We start from the raw sequence: 14,788 nt of genomic DNA on the forward strand, positions 1-14,788 counted from the left end.
TAAGCACATACATAATGAAGTGGTGACCACTGGGAGCCAGTGTGGAATCCTTAAAAAAAAATTAAGATCAGAGTTCTGTTATACCAAAGGAGTTCTAAAGAGGAATTAGGATTTCAATAAGTCTCTTAGAATGTCATGGGCAAGATGACTTGGTGTGAGATAGGATGACAGTTTAGATGGTGGGTTGAAATTTCTTTTTCTTTCTTTCTGTCTTTCTTTCTTTTTTTTTTTTTTTTGCAGTTTTCTGTTTTCATGTAATCAGTTGTATAATCCTTTATTTTTGGCTAAATAAGAGCTCTTTTGAAAAAAGCAAAACCACCATACCATTATCACACACATACACACACACACACACCCCAAATCTAATGATTTAATTTTACAGGTCATTTGCTACAATCAGGATCCAAGTAAGGCTACACATTACATTTGCTTAATAGTTTAGGTGTCTCTTTTCTCCCCCAATATTTTTTCCTCCAGTATTTTTTTTAAGATTTTATTTATTCATGAGAGACACACAGAGAGAATGACAGAGAGAGAGAGAGACAAAGAGAGGGAGAGACAGAAGCAGGCTCCGCGCAGGGAGCCCGACATGGGACTCAATCCCAGGTCTCCAGGATCCAGCCCTGGACTGAAGGTGGCACTAAACTGCTGAGCCACCTGGGCTGCCCAGTATTTTTTTTTTAAGACCTTATTTATTTATTCATGAAAGACACACAGAGGGAGAGACATAGGCAGAGGAAGAAGCTCTGTGGGGAGCCCGATAGGGGACTTGATCCCAGGACCCCAGGATCACGCCCTGAGCTGAAGGCAGATGCTCAACCACTGAGCTACCCAGGTGCTCCTCCCCCAGTATTTTTTTTTTATGAAAATTTCAACATTCAGCAAAATTAAGCTCTACTTACTTTATCACATGTCTGTGCCTCTATCCATCCATCTAGAGACTGTTAATCTGTAGTCATCCCCATCTTTTTTTTCTTTCTTAACTATATGATCCCCCGCCCCGCCCCCCCCCCCCAACTGGAGTTTGTTCTGAGCATGTCTTCAGTTGGAGTTAGGGAGGGTGTGTTTGAGGCAGGTGGCCCCCTACTAGTTTTGGCCTCTTCCTCCTCTCACTGTGGTTAGAAGTTCCCAGCCCTCTGAGGCCCTGTGTGGTAAGGTAAGCAGCTGCAGAGACCACTATGTCCCCATTTGACTTCTTGGGGGAAGAGTGCACCTGGCTGGACCCAGGTTTCTGACTGTGGATTGGCAGGCTGTGGAGAGGGGGCACCGCCCTGCCAATGTGGTTCCTGGGGGGAAGGGGCAGGTATCTTTGAAGTGGGTCCCTGTGACCTGGCACCTTGAGAGAGGCCTGGAGAGGGCTGGGAGCACAGGGGAAGTTAGCTGCCAGAGGCATGGGGAGTCTGAGGGGCCATTAAGTGGGGGCCTCCTCTGGGCCTCTGCCCAGGGTGGAGGGCTGGAGGCTGGGCTGGGCTCCCAGAATCCATACCCAGGTTCCCAGAATCGATTTCACTGTCAGGAAGGTGTTTCTAATGCCTCCGGGAGGGGAGAAGCTGGAACACTTGACCCAAACCTCCACAGGGTGGAGGTTTCCGACAAGATGATAAAAAGCCATGCTTTACCTTCAGAGAAGGAAGAATGGGAAAGCCTCGAATCCACCTGGATTCTTATTAAACAACTGGAAATCTAGAACTTTGAATCTAAAATATTCTTTAGTCCTATGCAGAGATTGGCCAGTTGGGAATGGTGGGATGGACAGAAGAAGGGGAAGGAAGGCAGAGTGGAGAGGGAAGAGATGTTGGACCAGGAAGAAAAAGTCAGTTCAATTCCCCACACCTACCGAACACAGACCCTGCCTAGGGGGAATGAAAGGTGGGGGCGAAAAGGCTGGAGAAGAACCTGAAGCATTAGTTTACAGAACAGCCTGACACTCAAGGGTATGTGACAGTAGGAACAAGTCTTATCCCTGCCCTTGAAATTGGAACTCCTGTTTGGAAATCCTGTTACTTGGAATTACTATTACCTTTGAACGTACTGTTAACAGCCTTGTAGACTTCTTTATTTCTAAGCTGCCAGAAGCTCTGCTCTGCATGGGACACAGGGACAGACTGTCCTGTGGCTGTGTGGCAGAATGTGATATTATGTTGTTGATGTTGTGGGCTGGGACCATAGCATATCTTTATTAGTGTCTATAAAATGGGAGTAATATCTACCTTTTAGGCCATGCAGATTAAAGGATACTGTGTAATAAAGCCCTTGGCACTTCGTAGGATCAACAAAAATTGGCCTTCCTTTTGTAGTAAAAGATACTCATGGTTCAGAGCAGTGCTGCTCAAGTGATCTGTGGTGGATTCTTTTGATGTTTCGGAGGGTTTTTTTTAGTTCCCAATTTGTCGTGCTCTGATATTTTCATAAGATACACAAACCACTGCCCCCCATTTTTTTTTTTTAATCATTCAATTCAACAGATTCAAATTTATTTTGCCAGGTTATCATCAATGTTTCTAAATGTGTACTCTAAGCTGAACTCATCTCCGTGGGATTGGGTGACAGACACAGACCCACCCTGGTCCACTGACCATCCTCTGAGCAGCACAAGTTCAGAGGACACTCCCATTGTTTTGAAGAGAGGCGTGTGCCTGGGCAGTGTTTCCAGGTTCAGGGTTGCTGAGAAGGAAGCTGGCTTCTCTGGGCATGAAAGGAACAATAAAGACAGCAGATGGGTAGTGGAGCCGGAGCCTAGTGGGGAGCTGCTGGTGCACCCCCACCCGGAGCCAGTCCAGGAGGGACTAGGGAGGGAGGGACCCTGTTCCCTCAGAAAGAGCAGGTTCTGAACTCTGCCTCTGGGTGAACAGGTGCAAAACAGGTTGGAGAGAGGGAGAGCCATGTGCCCAGTGGCCCATAGCTCAAGAATGCTGCTTAGGCACCCACCTCTAAGCAGCCCACCTTTCCTCCTAGCTGGCACCTGGAAATGGAGATTGCCTTTTGTTCTTGAGTTGACAAATCTTGTAGATTTTTTTCTAAGATTTTACTCATTCATTCATGAGAGACATGGATATAGAGGCAGAGCCCATAGCCAGAGGGAGAAGTAGGGCCTCTGTGGGGAGCCTAATGTGGGACTCGATCCCAGGACCCCAGGATCACGGCCCAAGCCAAGGGCAGACACACAGCCACTGAGCCACCCAGGCGCCCCAGATTTTTTTTTTTTTACTAGATAATATATTCACGTGGTCAACCTTCCAAAGGGACCAAGAGATAAAGAGTGAAAAGCCTCCCTCCGTCTCTGCCACTTTCCCTGTAAGCCAGAAAGGCCATCAGATATGTATGAATGCTGTCACGTGTTTATCTATAAACACACGTCTGAGTCCACTGTATACACTCTGCTTTCTTACTGGTGTATCTTGGAGTTCATTCTTTAACAGTCTAGACAGAGCTCCTCATTCCTTTTTTATGACAGCGTGGTGTCCCTTTTTATGGAAGCCCTGTGCTTTACTTAATCAGCCTCCTGTTGATGGACATAAAAGTTGTCTCTAATTTCCTGCTATTATAAAAAATGCTGCTGGACTGACCTTATATGTCAGTCATTTTACACATGTGCCAAGATCTCTGCGGCAGTGGGATGGCGGAGTCAACGGGGGTGCACAAAAATAATTTTGATGTATGTCATCAAATTGCCCCTTCTAGAGCTTCCATCAGCCTCTCCTCTACCAGTGGTGGATGATAGCTTGAACAGGTACTTTTTCGGCCATTTCCTCCGAATGTTAATTTTCGAAATCATGAGGTAGACTGCGAAAGATCACTATCAGGCTGTGGCATCCTCAGGGAAAATCTTTGGGGGCTGTTTTCTGGGATCTGGGCTTTCCAAGGTGTTCTCTGTGAGGAATGCCCTTTCTGGGGACTCTTCAGAGGCACACAATTTTGGGTCCATGGCTTTGAGTTGTGAGCAAACTGCAGTGGTCCTGAGAGTGAGGAGTGAGTGGCATTCCTGGGTAGGTCTAAGAATGCCACCCTGGCAGTAGAAAGGGCTCTGGGAAGACTTGGGACCAAGCAGACTTTCCTGGAGGCATTTTGGGTTGGCACGTGACTCCCTGAGCCTCTTGGCTTCCTCACCCCATGGTGGAGGGGATCCAGTTTACTTGGCAGCTGTTTGTTGGGCACTTAAGCAGAGTGGTGGGCCAGGTCCTCACCCTGGTTGCGGGGGACGGGCAGCAAACCAGTCACACTGAGCACTGCCACCCAAGGCTGTCGTGAAACCACGACACTGGCACTGAGCACTGGCATCCCACCCGTTCCCTGGGTTGCCTCTGCTGTAGGTAGCAGGAATGTGGTGGTCACAAGCCTGGAGTTTTCAGTGCTGTGTGCTATGTGGGGAGGTGGCAAGTAGAACCAAATAGTACAGGTTCCCCTGCCAAGTGGTGAGGTCTGGAGATAGGCTGACATAGGTGAGAGAACTCCAGAAGATGCCAGGACTAGACACGTCCAAGGATTTGCCCTGCTGCACCAATACATCTGCTTCCCACCTTAACTCTTTGCTTTCGTTGCTAGGTTATCCCTGATTCTGTTAAAAATACCATCAAAATGGAGAAAACCAATTATGGATACACAGAAATTAGGAGCTCATGAAAACGCTTTAAGCCACCTCATATATTTTTCCTCTTGGGTCGTTTGGCAGGGAATTCCTTCTTGATCTAAGAACTCATTACTCACAATGGGGCATGGGTGTGACTTTGTCCCTCATTTTAAATTCTGAAATTCTGGGAATTTGTCCCAAGTCTTGGGAGCTTTGCCTCCCCGACCACTAAACTACAGAAAATAAAACCAAAGGGGCAATTCATACTGTGACGATGATAGAATGCCTGTGTCTTTTCTCCAAAGGCTGTTTAACTTTATGAGACCCGTGTCGCTATTTATTTTCTTAGACTTGGACCACTCCTGTGCTGGGGCAGGGGTGGCTGGGTGAGTACAAGGCCATGTGTACCGGTTTCAGAGGGTCTACTACGTTCACTGGATCATCACTGCCCTGTTTTTCAGATGACTTTGGGAAATTGCTCCTGGCCGAGGCCCTCCTGGAGCAGTGTTTGAAGGAGAACCATGCCAAGATAAAAGACTCCATCCCTTTGCCTGAGAAGAATGAGCCAAAGATGAATGAAGCCAGAAACCATCTGAGTAGTATCCTTAACCACGGGAGGCTGTCTGTAAGTGGTCAGCCCCCTGCGCCTGGTGCCTCCTCTCTCCTCTCTGCCTGCTATCAGTTCTTCCCTGAGTCATGTGGTCATCTGAGCAGAAGTCTCCCTTAAGGGTTCAGTACAGTAGCCACTAGCCACATATGGTGCTTGAGCCCTTGAAATGGGGCCAGTCCAACCTGAGATGTGCTATAAGTATAAAACATACGCTGGAATCCAACGACTTAGCACAAAATGAAGGAGTTTAAGATGAGTAATTCTTTATATTGAGTATGTGTTAAGATGATAATATTTTGGATAAATTGGGTTAAATAACATATCTTAGGGGCGCGTGGGTGGCTCAGTTGCCTCTTATAAGCATCTGCCTTGGGCTCAGGTCATTGGGCTCCCTGCTCAGTGGAGCATCTACTGCTCCCTCTCCCTCTCCCTCCCTCCCTCTGTGTGTGTGCGCTCTCTTTCTCAGATAAATAAATAAATCTTTTTTTTAAATAAATCTTTTTTTTTTTTAAAGATTTTATTTATTCATGATAGTCACAGAGAGAGAGAAAGAGAGGCAGAGACACAGGCAGAGGGAGAAGCAGGCTCCATGCACCGGGAGCCCGATGTGGGATTCGATCCCGGGTCTCCAGGATCGCGCCCTGGGCCAAAGGCAGGCGCCAAACCGCTGCGCCACCCAGGGATCCCTAAATAAATCTTTAAAAATATTTATTGACACTAATTTTACCTACTTTTGCCTTTTTTAAGGTGACTAGAGAATTTTACCAAAAAAATGTAAATTATACATGTAGTTTAAGTTTTATTAGACAGTGCTTGGTTGACCTAGCATGTGCTTGGTTCTGGGCCCTTTGGGGGAGGAGTCTGAGGGAAATAAGACTGCAGTGGGCCCATGATCTAGTTGGAAACAGGCAAACATGTGAAGTTGACAAAAGAGCTCAGTAACAGGGCAAGCTAGTTTAAATCTATGTGCATTTATTGAGCCCCTACTGTACAGAAGGCACCAAGGAGAGATACGGAGGGAAGTATAGTCAGCTCTCTCCACACCTTTGCTACTCCGACCGTGGTCTACCACCTGCAGTATGGGCATCCTCTGGGGAATGTAAAATCTGGATCAGAATCATCATTTTAAGATGCTCTCCAGTGATTTATGTGCACATTAAAGTTGAGACTGATCTGGATTATTATCCTGAGCTATAATAGAGGTGTGGGTATATCGTCAGAGACCTAAAGAGGATGTGATTTTTTCAAGGGATGTTCCAAAGTAATATATTTACTGACTTAAACATTTGTGGTGACCAAATGCCCAAGGCACTGTACTCTGAGGGCACTAAAGATAAATCTCACCTGGACCCTGCCCCCAGTTGGTTGCAGGTTTACTGAGAAAAGAAGTCCTATTGGCAAATTGTCCTAGGTGGACTGTGACCATTGCCACAGGAGTAGTCTACATGAGGAAGCAAGTTCAGGGGGCTACTCCCTAGGGTGAGGTGGGGAGTCAACCCAGGGTACTGGTAGTACTAGAATTGGATTCTTTCCAGGCAGGAGGTGGGGGGTAATTGACATATAGAGATAGGCTAGGACATTCCAGGAAGGAAGGAATATATCATTTAATGGTTCCTCTTATAAGATTTTCATTAAAGTATGTCAATCAGCAAGAGCAAAAGGGAATGGTGAGAAATTAGATTATAGAGGTACCTTGGGGCCAATAAGCAAGGACTGAAATACCAAGAGATGCGGGGCTTTTTCTGTGGAGGAAATGTACGGAAAATTTAAGGATATCCCCTTCAGACTCCTTAACAGGGATTGTTGTAGCCCTGAGAGGTTTTGTGTTACCTTAAACCAGCCATTTGACCTGGAGCATGTCCCCTGACCTCTTAGGTCCTCCAGTCTCTCATCTGCCAATCAGAAGGGCTAGACTTGATCATTAGGTCCCAAGCTTTTCCTGCCAAAACCCCTTTTAATTTTCTTTCTTTTCCAGACTCCATTAAATATTTAAAAAAAAATTTTTTTTACAGTAAAACGACTCAGGCTTATTGTTAAAAAGTCATTAAGTAAACAAGTAGTTTGAATAATAAGTAGAAGTTCTTGTTTGCCACCCTCACCCCCAGAGTTCGGTGCTGGTCACCATTTGGTATGTGTCCCACATGCTTTTGTGTGTGCGTTAATGAACATACATATAGGGCTTTCTTTTCTCATTAGAGTAGGAGGATCCATGTTTGATGAGAACTTTCACTTGGAGCTCTCCCCATGCCAGTACTTCATTCTTTGCATGGGCTGAATAACATCCACATATATTATCATGAAAACTGTTTGTATGTCAAATCACATTTACAAATTACACATTTTACCATGTTTTATTAATCAGAAGACCTTACACGGGCACCAATAACTCTGAGATAGTCACGATTATTCAGGCCAAAGCCAAAAACTTGATGCTGATTAGGCACAATAAAATATTAAAAGTAGTTTGTGGGATTCTCTATCTTACCCCAAAGGCCAGAGTGTGGCTGGGGGGATGGTCTCTCCTGGCCTCAGATGAAGCCCCAGCTGCAGTGCCTAGTATACTGTGTAGCTCTGATGAGATAGGGAGGAGATGTGGGCAAGGTGGGTCCTGAGGCCCATCCTCAGGGCAGTTTGGAATCTCCTCCCCATGATCTCTAAGATCCTATCTAGCTCATTTCTAAACTTTTGCTGTAACATCAGCTCTACCCCTTCCCCCAGCCCGAGTACCAGGCATTGTAACATCTCATTGGTCCTCTCAGTAACCTGCTGGGGGAGTTACTGCTATCTACATTTTCCAGGTGAAGAAACAGACCTAGGAAAGGTTAGTCACTCAGCCAACACCCTGCCAATTCTGCCCCGTAAGGACATTAAAACAAAACAAAAGCAAAAACAAACCACAAAACCCAACAACAACCAAAAATCCAACAGCAAGAAGACTGTACCATCTTTTATTATCGCTCCATAAAAGAGAAAACATCTCGACACCCAAAAGCAAGACAGATATGCTTTCAGGATTAAGGGAAGCTCGTTAAGTAGTTAAATTTAGCATCTGAAGCATTCACATTGTCCTTAATTTTTTCCCCAGCTTGATGGAAACTCTGTTGTGAGTGGCCATTGGTCCAGCAGGAACCTCTACGAGCTACACTATGTCATCACACCCTGAAGTGTGTCCTTTTGAGCCTAGCTGGCCTTCTCCACATTTATAGTGGATCAGGATGATAATAATAATAATAATAATGACTCATGCCCTGTATTTATCTGACTCCTTTCTAAAGAAAAGTTAAAAGCTCTCCTCTGGACCTGTATAACTCTGATGCTTTTGGCATTGCTGTGAGGGGAGCGGGAGGGGTGGGTGTCACTCTCCCGCCCTCACCAATAGTGAAAATGAACCTGAGCAGTAAGAAAATGTGCCTGTGGCTTGAAACCAATATGGGGAACAGCAGAGTCTTTGCCCAGTTAGAGGAGACCCGTGGACCACCAGGCTCTGGGAGTGTGTAATCTATAGCCATGGCGGAGGGCATAGGTGGCCTTTTTGGGGAGACTAGAAAATGCACTCGAAAAATTCAGCCTTTGAAGGTTAACCAATAGTCAGAGCAGGTCAGGCCTACAGGGGCTGAGTGGGTCCACTTGGTAGAGGCATTATAGGAGTTCAGCAACAGAAAGAGCCCCCTGGTACTCAAGGGGTGCTTACTTCTAGGAAGAGGTGGGCCCGAGCATGTTCCCAAAGGATGGAAGAGGATCTGGATAGACCAAGGGGAAGGGGGAGATTATTCCAGATAGGGAGCTGTCTTTGAGCAAAAGCAAGGGGAAAATATGTATTTACAATGACCAAAAATACCAGTGCACACACATGGAACCAGTAGGCACTCATGAGAGAATTTCAGTGAGAGCCGTGGTATAGACCACAGGCTGTAGGTTTGGGGAGCAAGGAGATGTCACAAGCACTTGAGGGTCAGGGAAGGCTTCCCGGAAGAGGGTCTTAGGCAAGTGGTCATGGCTCCGTGAGCCTGGGGGCGGTGGCGGGGTTCATTCCAGAGGCAGAGATGGGGTGGAGGCTTTGCGGCAGGAGCCTGCTAATGTGTTTTTTGTCTTTTTAGCCACAGTACCTGTGTGAAGCCATGCTGATCCAGGGCAAGCTGCATTATGTGGAGGGCTCGTACCGAGATGCCATCAGCATGTACGCTCGGGCTGGGATTGATGACATGTCCATGGAGAACAAGCCACTCTATCAGATGAGGCTGTTGGCGGAGGCCTTTGTCATCAAAGGTAGGTATGGGCACCAGCCATGGCTCCCCATCACCATGTTCAGCTCCTTCCACTCTGGCCCCCATGAGCCAGGAACAGGTGGCAACTGTAGGGGAGTAGATGCTGTGTTGACAGTTGGCCTACAGGCCAAGGTCCCAGATATGTAGCCCCTAATAGTGCTCAGGGTGCTGACCCTCCAGGTAGATATCAGAAGACTCAGGTTCTCACCTTGGCTCTGTCAGTAACTAGTCACCCAACTGCACGTCCTTGGGCAAGTTACCACATCACCTTTCCTGGCCTCAGTTGACTTAATGTGTGAAACAGAGTTGAAATAGCTGCCCTCACAGGGTTACCCCAACCAAGAGGAATCAGTTGGGTAACAAGGTTGAGAAAGACTTGAAAAATCTGCTGTCCTGTTGTCAGATTGGTGCTGGTGACTGGCGTTGGCTACCAGTCGGGTGCTTCCTGGGATAGAACAGCCTGTCACTCCCCAGGTATTTGTGGGCACCTACAGGTGGCACAGGGAGGCAGTGCTGGCATCCAGTGATGGGCAGGTCAGCACCAGTTCCCAGAGTGAGTGGTGTTCTAGTGAGGCCCCAGGCATACAGGGTCATGATAACGGGGCTGTGGATGGTGGCTCCCTTGGGATACTATGTACTGCCATTGAGCTGAATTGAGCTGCCATTGAGCTGCCATTGAATACATGTTAGTAAAAGCCTGACCCCAGACCTTGTGCTTTTAGGCTCCTCCTTCCCCAGATCTATGAACCCTGGGATCATAGAGCCTGAGGAGCGGCCCTTGGTGGCGTGAGGTGTCCCAGGAGAACCTCTGCCCAGATTTTTGTCAGGAGTCTTAGATGATTGGTCATTTCCTTATTCCAGCACCAGCCAGTTCCCAGAGAAAAGTCTAGACAGGCTTATGGCCATATGGGGATTGGGTGCCTGAGATGGTAGAGTGTTTGTCACCTTCTCTATCGTAGATGGGGACATTCTTTCCATCCTATATATGGGTAAACTGAGGCCTATAGAGGCCTTGCCCAGAGTTGCTCAGAGATTTGTGGTGAAACCAGGATTGGAAACTCCACTCTGTCTTCTTAGGGGATTGACTGACATCTGTACAGAGCACGGCCTCCTTTGACCGTGGCTCTTACTCAAGGGCTATTTGTCCACCCCTGGGTCTCTTTCCCTTTTGAGAGACTGTCCATGTCATTCCAGGAAGTCTGCCAAGATTGTCACCCTGGACAGATGCCACACCAGAGTGTGGGAGGGAGGTGGCCATCGGGGATGATCCAGTATGTAGGGTCTTCTCCCTTTGCCCTCTGGTCCCTTTTTCTGTGCCCCAGCCTAGGCCAGTTTTAGGGGTGTTCTTCATTTAGCTTTTGGGTCTTTTGGGCCTCTTGAAAGCCACTCTGCCATGGACTCCCCAAACCTAACACCCTTCCTTGGGGGCCCTTTCCAGCACTTTCTCCTATAGCCCTGGCTCTACCTCCTGCTCCCTGTCTCCTGCTCTCTACTCTTTCCAGCACGCCTCCGGCTTGGGGGAACACAGTCCTGGTGGTCAGAGGTCCTGCAGGGGAGGTAAGGAGCCAAGAGCCGCCGGTGTGCGCTGCTCGCTCGTAGCCTGCGCTAGCTCCCCGCCTCTCACTGACTGCTCGTGGCTCCCACTTGCCTGCCTCCTGTCTGCTTGTCCTCACTGTCCTGTTGCAGCGACGGTGCCCTGCTGCTTGGCATGTTGAATTTCACCTGACCCTGTGTGTGCTTGAGATCATGCATGTGGCCTCCAGGGTGTGCATGATGTTGATTCTCCTGGGTTTGGGGGGACCCAGTGGGTCTCCCCATGTGGAGAGTCGGGGATGGGGATGGCTGGTCGTGGGGTTGTCTTAATCTACTGGGCTGCCATAACAAAATACTGCAGACAGGGCGACGCAAACAGCAGAGATTTATTTCTCAGAGTTCTGGAGCCTGGGAAGTCCAGGATTGAGGTCCCAGCAGGTTCGGTGTCTGTGAGGGCTCTCTTCGTGGGTTGCACATGGCCACCTTCTCGCTGTGACCTCACGTGTCTTTCCTCCATCTCTCTCTGTCCTCTTCTTATAAAGCCACCAATCTCATCATAAAGCCCCCTCCCTCATGACCTCATCTAACCCGAATTACTTCCTGAAGGCACCGTCTCTAGACATTGAGGGTTAGGGCTATGTACCACATGTGAGTCGGGGGGTGGGGTGGGTGGATGCAAACGTTCAGTGCATGGAAAGGATGGTGGTGTGTGAAGGCCATGGAATTCACAGAATATTAATAGTTATTAGTCTCTTGCTCTGGACCAGATATAACCTGACCTCAATGAATCTACACAATAACCCTGAGTAGGTATTCTCTTCATTCCTTTGTTATAAGATGAGGAGTTAAGATTTTATTTATTTATTCACGAGAGATACAAGAGAGAGGCAGAGACACAGGCAGAGGGAGAAGCAGGCTCCATGCAGGGAGCCTGACCTGGGACTCGATCCCGGGTCTCCAGGATCACGCCCTGGGCTGAAGGCAGATGCTCAACCGCTGAACCACCCAGGCGTCCCCAATGAGGAGTTACAGTTGATGAGGTGAAGGGACTCTGGATTTCACTGGAAATGGCAGAGCTGGGATTTGAACCTGGGCAGCCAGAGCTCATCACACCCCATGGTAGTGCTGCTCTGAACCCTAGACTGAGGTAAATCATAAAAGCAGTTTAGACCAGTCCCTCGTGTTCCAGACGTGGAAGCCAAGACTGGAACTTACCCAGGATGGCAGTCAGCTTGGATTTGAACTAGAATGCTCCACCAGAGGCAGCCTCTACAGGCTCTGTCTGTCTCCAGGTGACCTCCCTCAGGAGCTTGCCGCGCCTACTCCTAAGCACTGCCTGCTGGGCCATCATACAGTATATTTACTATTTTGCAATGGGTTGTGCTTCCTGGTTCCACCTTGCTACCATCCAGTGGGGCAGAGGGTTTCCTGGGCATACCTGGTGGGATGGAGGAGGATAGGGCCATGTGTCATGGGTGAGCCTGAGCTGGCCAGGCCTGGGAGCTCAGTGGGAGTACGTGTGTGTGGGTATCTCCAGCGTGGAGATCTGGTTCTTCTTAGGGGAGTTGGGAGGAGGCTTGAGGTCTCTTTACTCCCTAGCCCCCAAAAGACATAAAAATACATTCAATTCACCTACTTTCCCCGTCAGGGCAGAGGGACCTGTCAATGAGTCCTTCCAAGGCATCATTTACAAGGACTAGGCCTTCCTCTGAAGTCAGGGGGATGTGGATTAGACCAGAAGATGCTTTCTGATTCTCAGGGAGGGCCCTAGACACCCGTGGAGGAACTTGAGAGAAGGAGCACTTGCAGCAGTCCTGGGTCTCTTTTGCCTGGACTACAGAAATGATATTTGCACATGTGTGTGTACTGCATGGGGCTTACACCACCCTCCACCTTGTGAAAGGTGTTTCCTCTTCATCCCTACTCTGTAAGGTGGGAGGCAGTTGTTATGCCCACTCTATGGATGAAGAAACTGAGGCTTGCCCAAGGCTGTGCCACCTCTAAGTAGCAGGGTTGAGGTTGATGGCCAGGTGGTTAGCTCTCCAGCTTGTGTCCTACCTGTGACAGAGGACCCCACCTGAGGAGCAGATTACAGTTAGCACCAAGATGGGTTCACGGAGAAAAGGAGAGTGCGGGTGGTGTAGGAGCCCCAAGAAAGGGGAAGAGGACAGGAGGCAGTCACTGCAGAAACCAGGCCCCAACCAGGAGGGACGATGCTTAATGGGCATCATCCTTCTGTCCTTCTGTCCATGAGGGTTGCCCACAAGGGGACCTAACCGGGCCTTGGTTAGACAGGGGGCTTCAGCCTCTCCTGGCCTCCGTTCGCCTTGGGTTGACTAGGAGCTGCAGCCAGCGGTGAAGCCCTGTACCACTGTCCCACGGGTCCACTTAGTGTAGATGCAACCCTGGGCAGTGGTGTTCAGAAAACTTCCTCTTATACATCGACAGCAGTTTCCTTGGTCTGGGGTGGCAGCTCTGCCGCTCTCCCACCCTGGTCCCCAGACCCCACAGTGGCTCCCCTGTGACTTCTACCGGCAGCCCCCTTCCCTCGCCCCTGACCAAGGATGGCAGACCAGGGGAGAGAGAGCCTTGGGGAATAAATATTCCCAGCCCGTTCCAAGTACAGTTAGTAGATACCTGTTTTATTTTTAAGATTTATTTATTTATTTGAGAGAGAGAGCATGATCACACAAAGGTGAGCATGGGATGGTGGGGAGGCAGAGGGATGGGGCAAGAGACACTCAAGGAGACTCCATGCTGAGCGAGGACCCTGACGTGGGGCTCAATCTCATGGCCTTGAGATCAAGGCCTGAGGCGCCCAATGTGGGGCTTGATCTCAGGACCCTGAAATCAAGACCTGAAGTGAAACCATGAGTCGAATGCCATCCAGATACCAATTTTTCATGGTGTTGCCTCCTTACCATCATGGTTTGTGTGAGGGAACATCTTCCATTTACTTCATTTTTTTTTTAAGATTTATTTATATATTTATTGAGAGAGAGAGAGAGGCAGAGACACAGGCAGAGGGAGAAGAAGGCTCCATGCAGGGAACCTGACGTGGGACTCGATCCCAGGTCCCCAGGATCCTACCCCAGGCTGCAGGCGGCACTAAACCCCTGTGCCACTGGGGCTGCCCCATTTACTTCATATTAAAAAGTAATCAAGAATGATATGGTTTCGAGGCCCTTCTCAGAAAGTCTGTTTGCAGTGCCGCCCACCCTCCTGAAGCCCTTACAGAGCCTACGTGTTTGATTCTGTGTGCTCATGGCTGCCAGCCCTGTCTCCCCACTGAACTTGATGCCCGTGGGGAACAGGTGGTCATTTCTTCTGCACCCCTAGTCTTCTCTCCCTGTTCTCCCTTTCTGGAGCCATTCACAATCCAGCTGGATGAGGTCTGCTCCTGGCATCCAATGTGATCTACAGTTCTGTCCCTTTGCCTTTTCCTGAGCCATTACTCTTGCCCAACATGTCCTTTTTTATTGACTATGCACAGAGATAGCCCTAACACTCCTTGCAGGTGCAGTTCAGGTGCTTCCTCCACCAGGAGCCTTCCTTTGGTTATAGCTGCAGCCTATAGCATCCTCTTCCTCTTTCCAGCTCATTTGGACCTTGACCCAGTCTCCCCAGTTAGAAGTCAGTATGTTCTTCCTGCTAGGCATCTAGCCTCTGGTCCTTATACCTCTCCAGGTCCCCGGCCCATGTCTTCCAGGAGAAAGTAAAATTTGCTAGCAGTTGATTCAGCAAGCACCTGCCAGCAATGGCAAGATGAACAGTTAGGGTCCTTTCCCTTTAGGGAGTAGCAGTCAGGTGAGC

The 14,788-nt window shown here is 48.7% G+C and overlaps 1 protein-coding gene across 6 annotated transcripts in view; it reads left to right on the forward strand.

Moving 5' to 3' along the window:
* TTC7A (tetratricopeptide repeat domain 7A) overlaps positions 1-14,788 on the forward strand; it is a 144,985-nt gene that overhangs the window by 32,583 nt on the left and 97,614 nt on the right. For 5 of the 6 annotated variants that reach the window (XM_072768251.1, XM_072768253.1, XM_072768255.1 and 2 more), the window contains exons 2-3: positions 5,029-5,192; positions 9,275-9,443. In XM_072768251.1, coding sequence (XP_072624352.1) covers positions 5,029-5,192; positions 9,275-9,443 — 333 coding nt within the window. Of the gene's footprint in view, positions 1-5,027; positions 5,193-8,262; positions 8,342-9,274; positions 9,444-14,788 lie in introns of those variants that run through there. The other variant, XM_072768256.1, reaches the window with a different exon arrangement.

The sequence above is a fragment of the Canis lupus genome, chromosome 11 (assembly GCF_048164855.1).
Source record: "Canis lupus baileyi chromosome 11, mCanLup2.hap1, whole genome shotgun sequence".
Classification (NCBI taxonomy): Eukaryota; Metazoa; Chordata; class Mammalia; order Carnivora; family Canidae; genus Canis; species Canis lupus.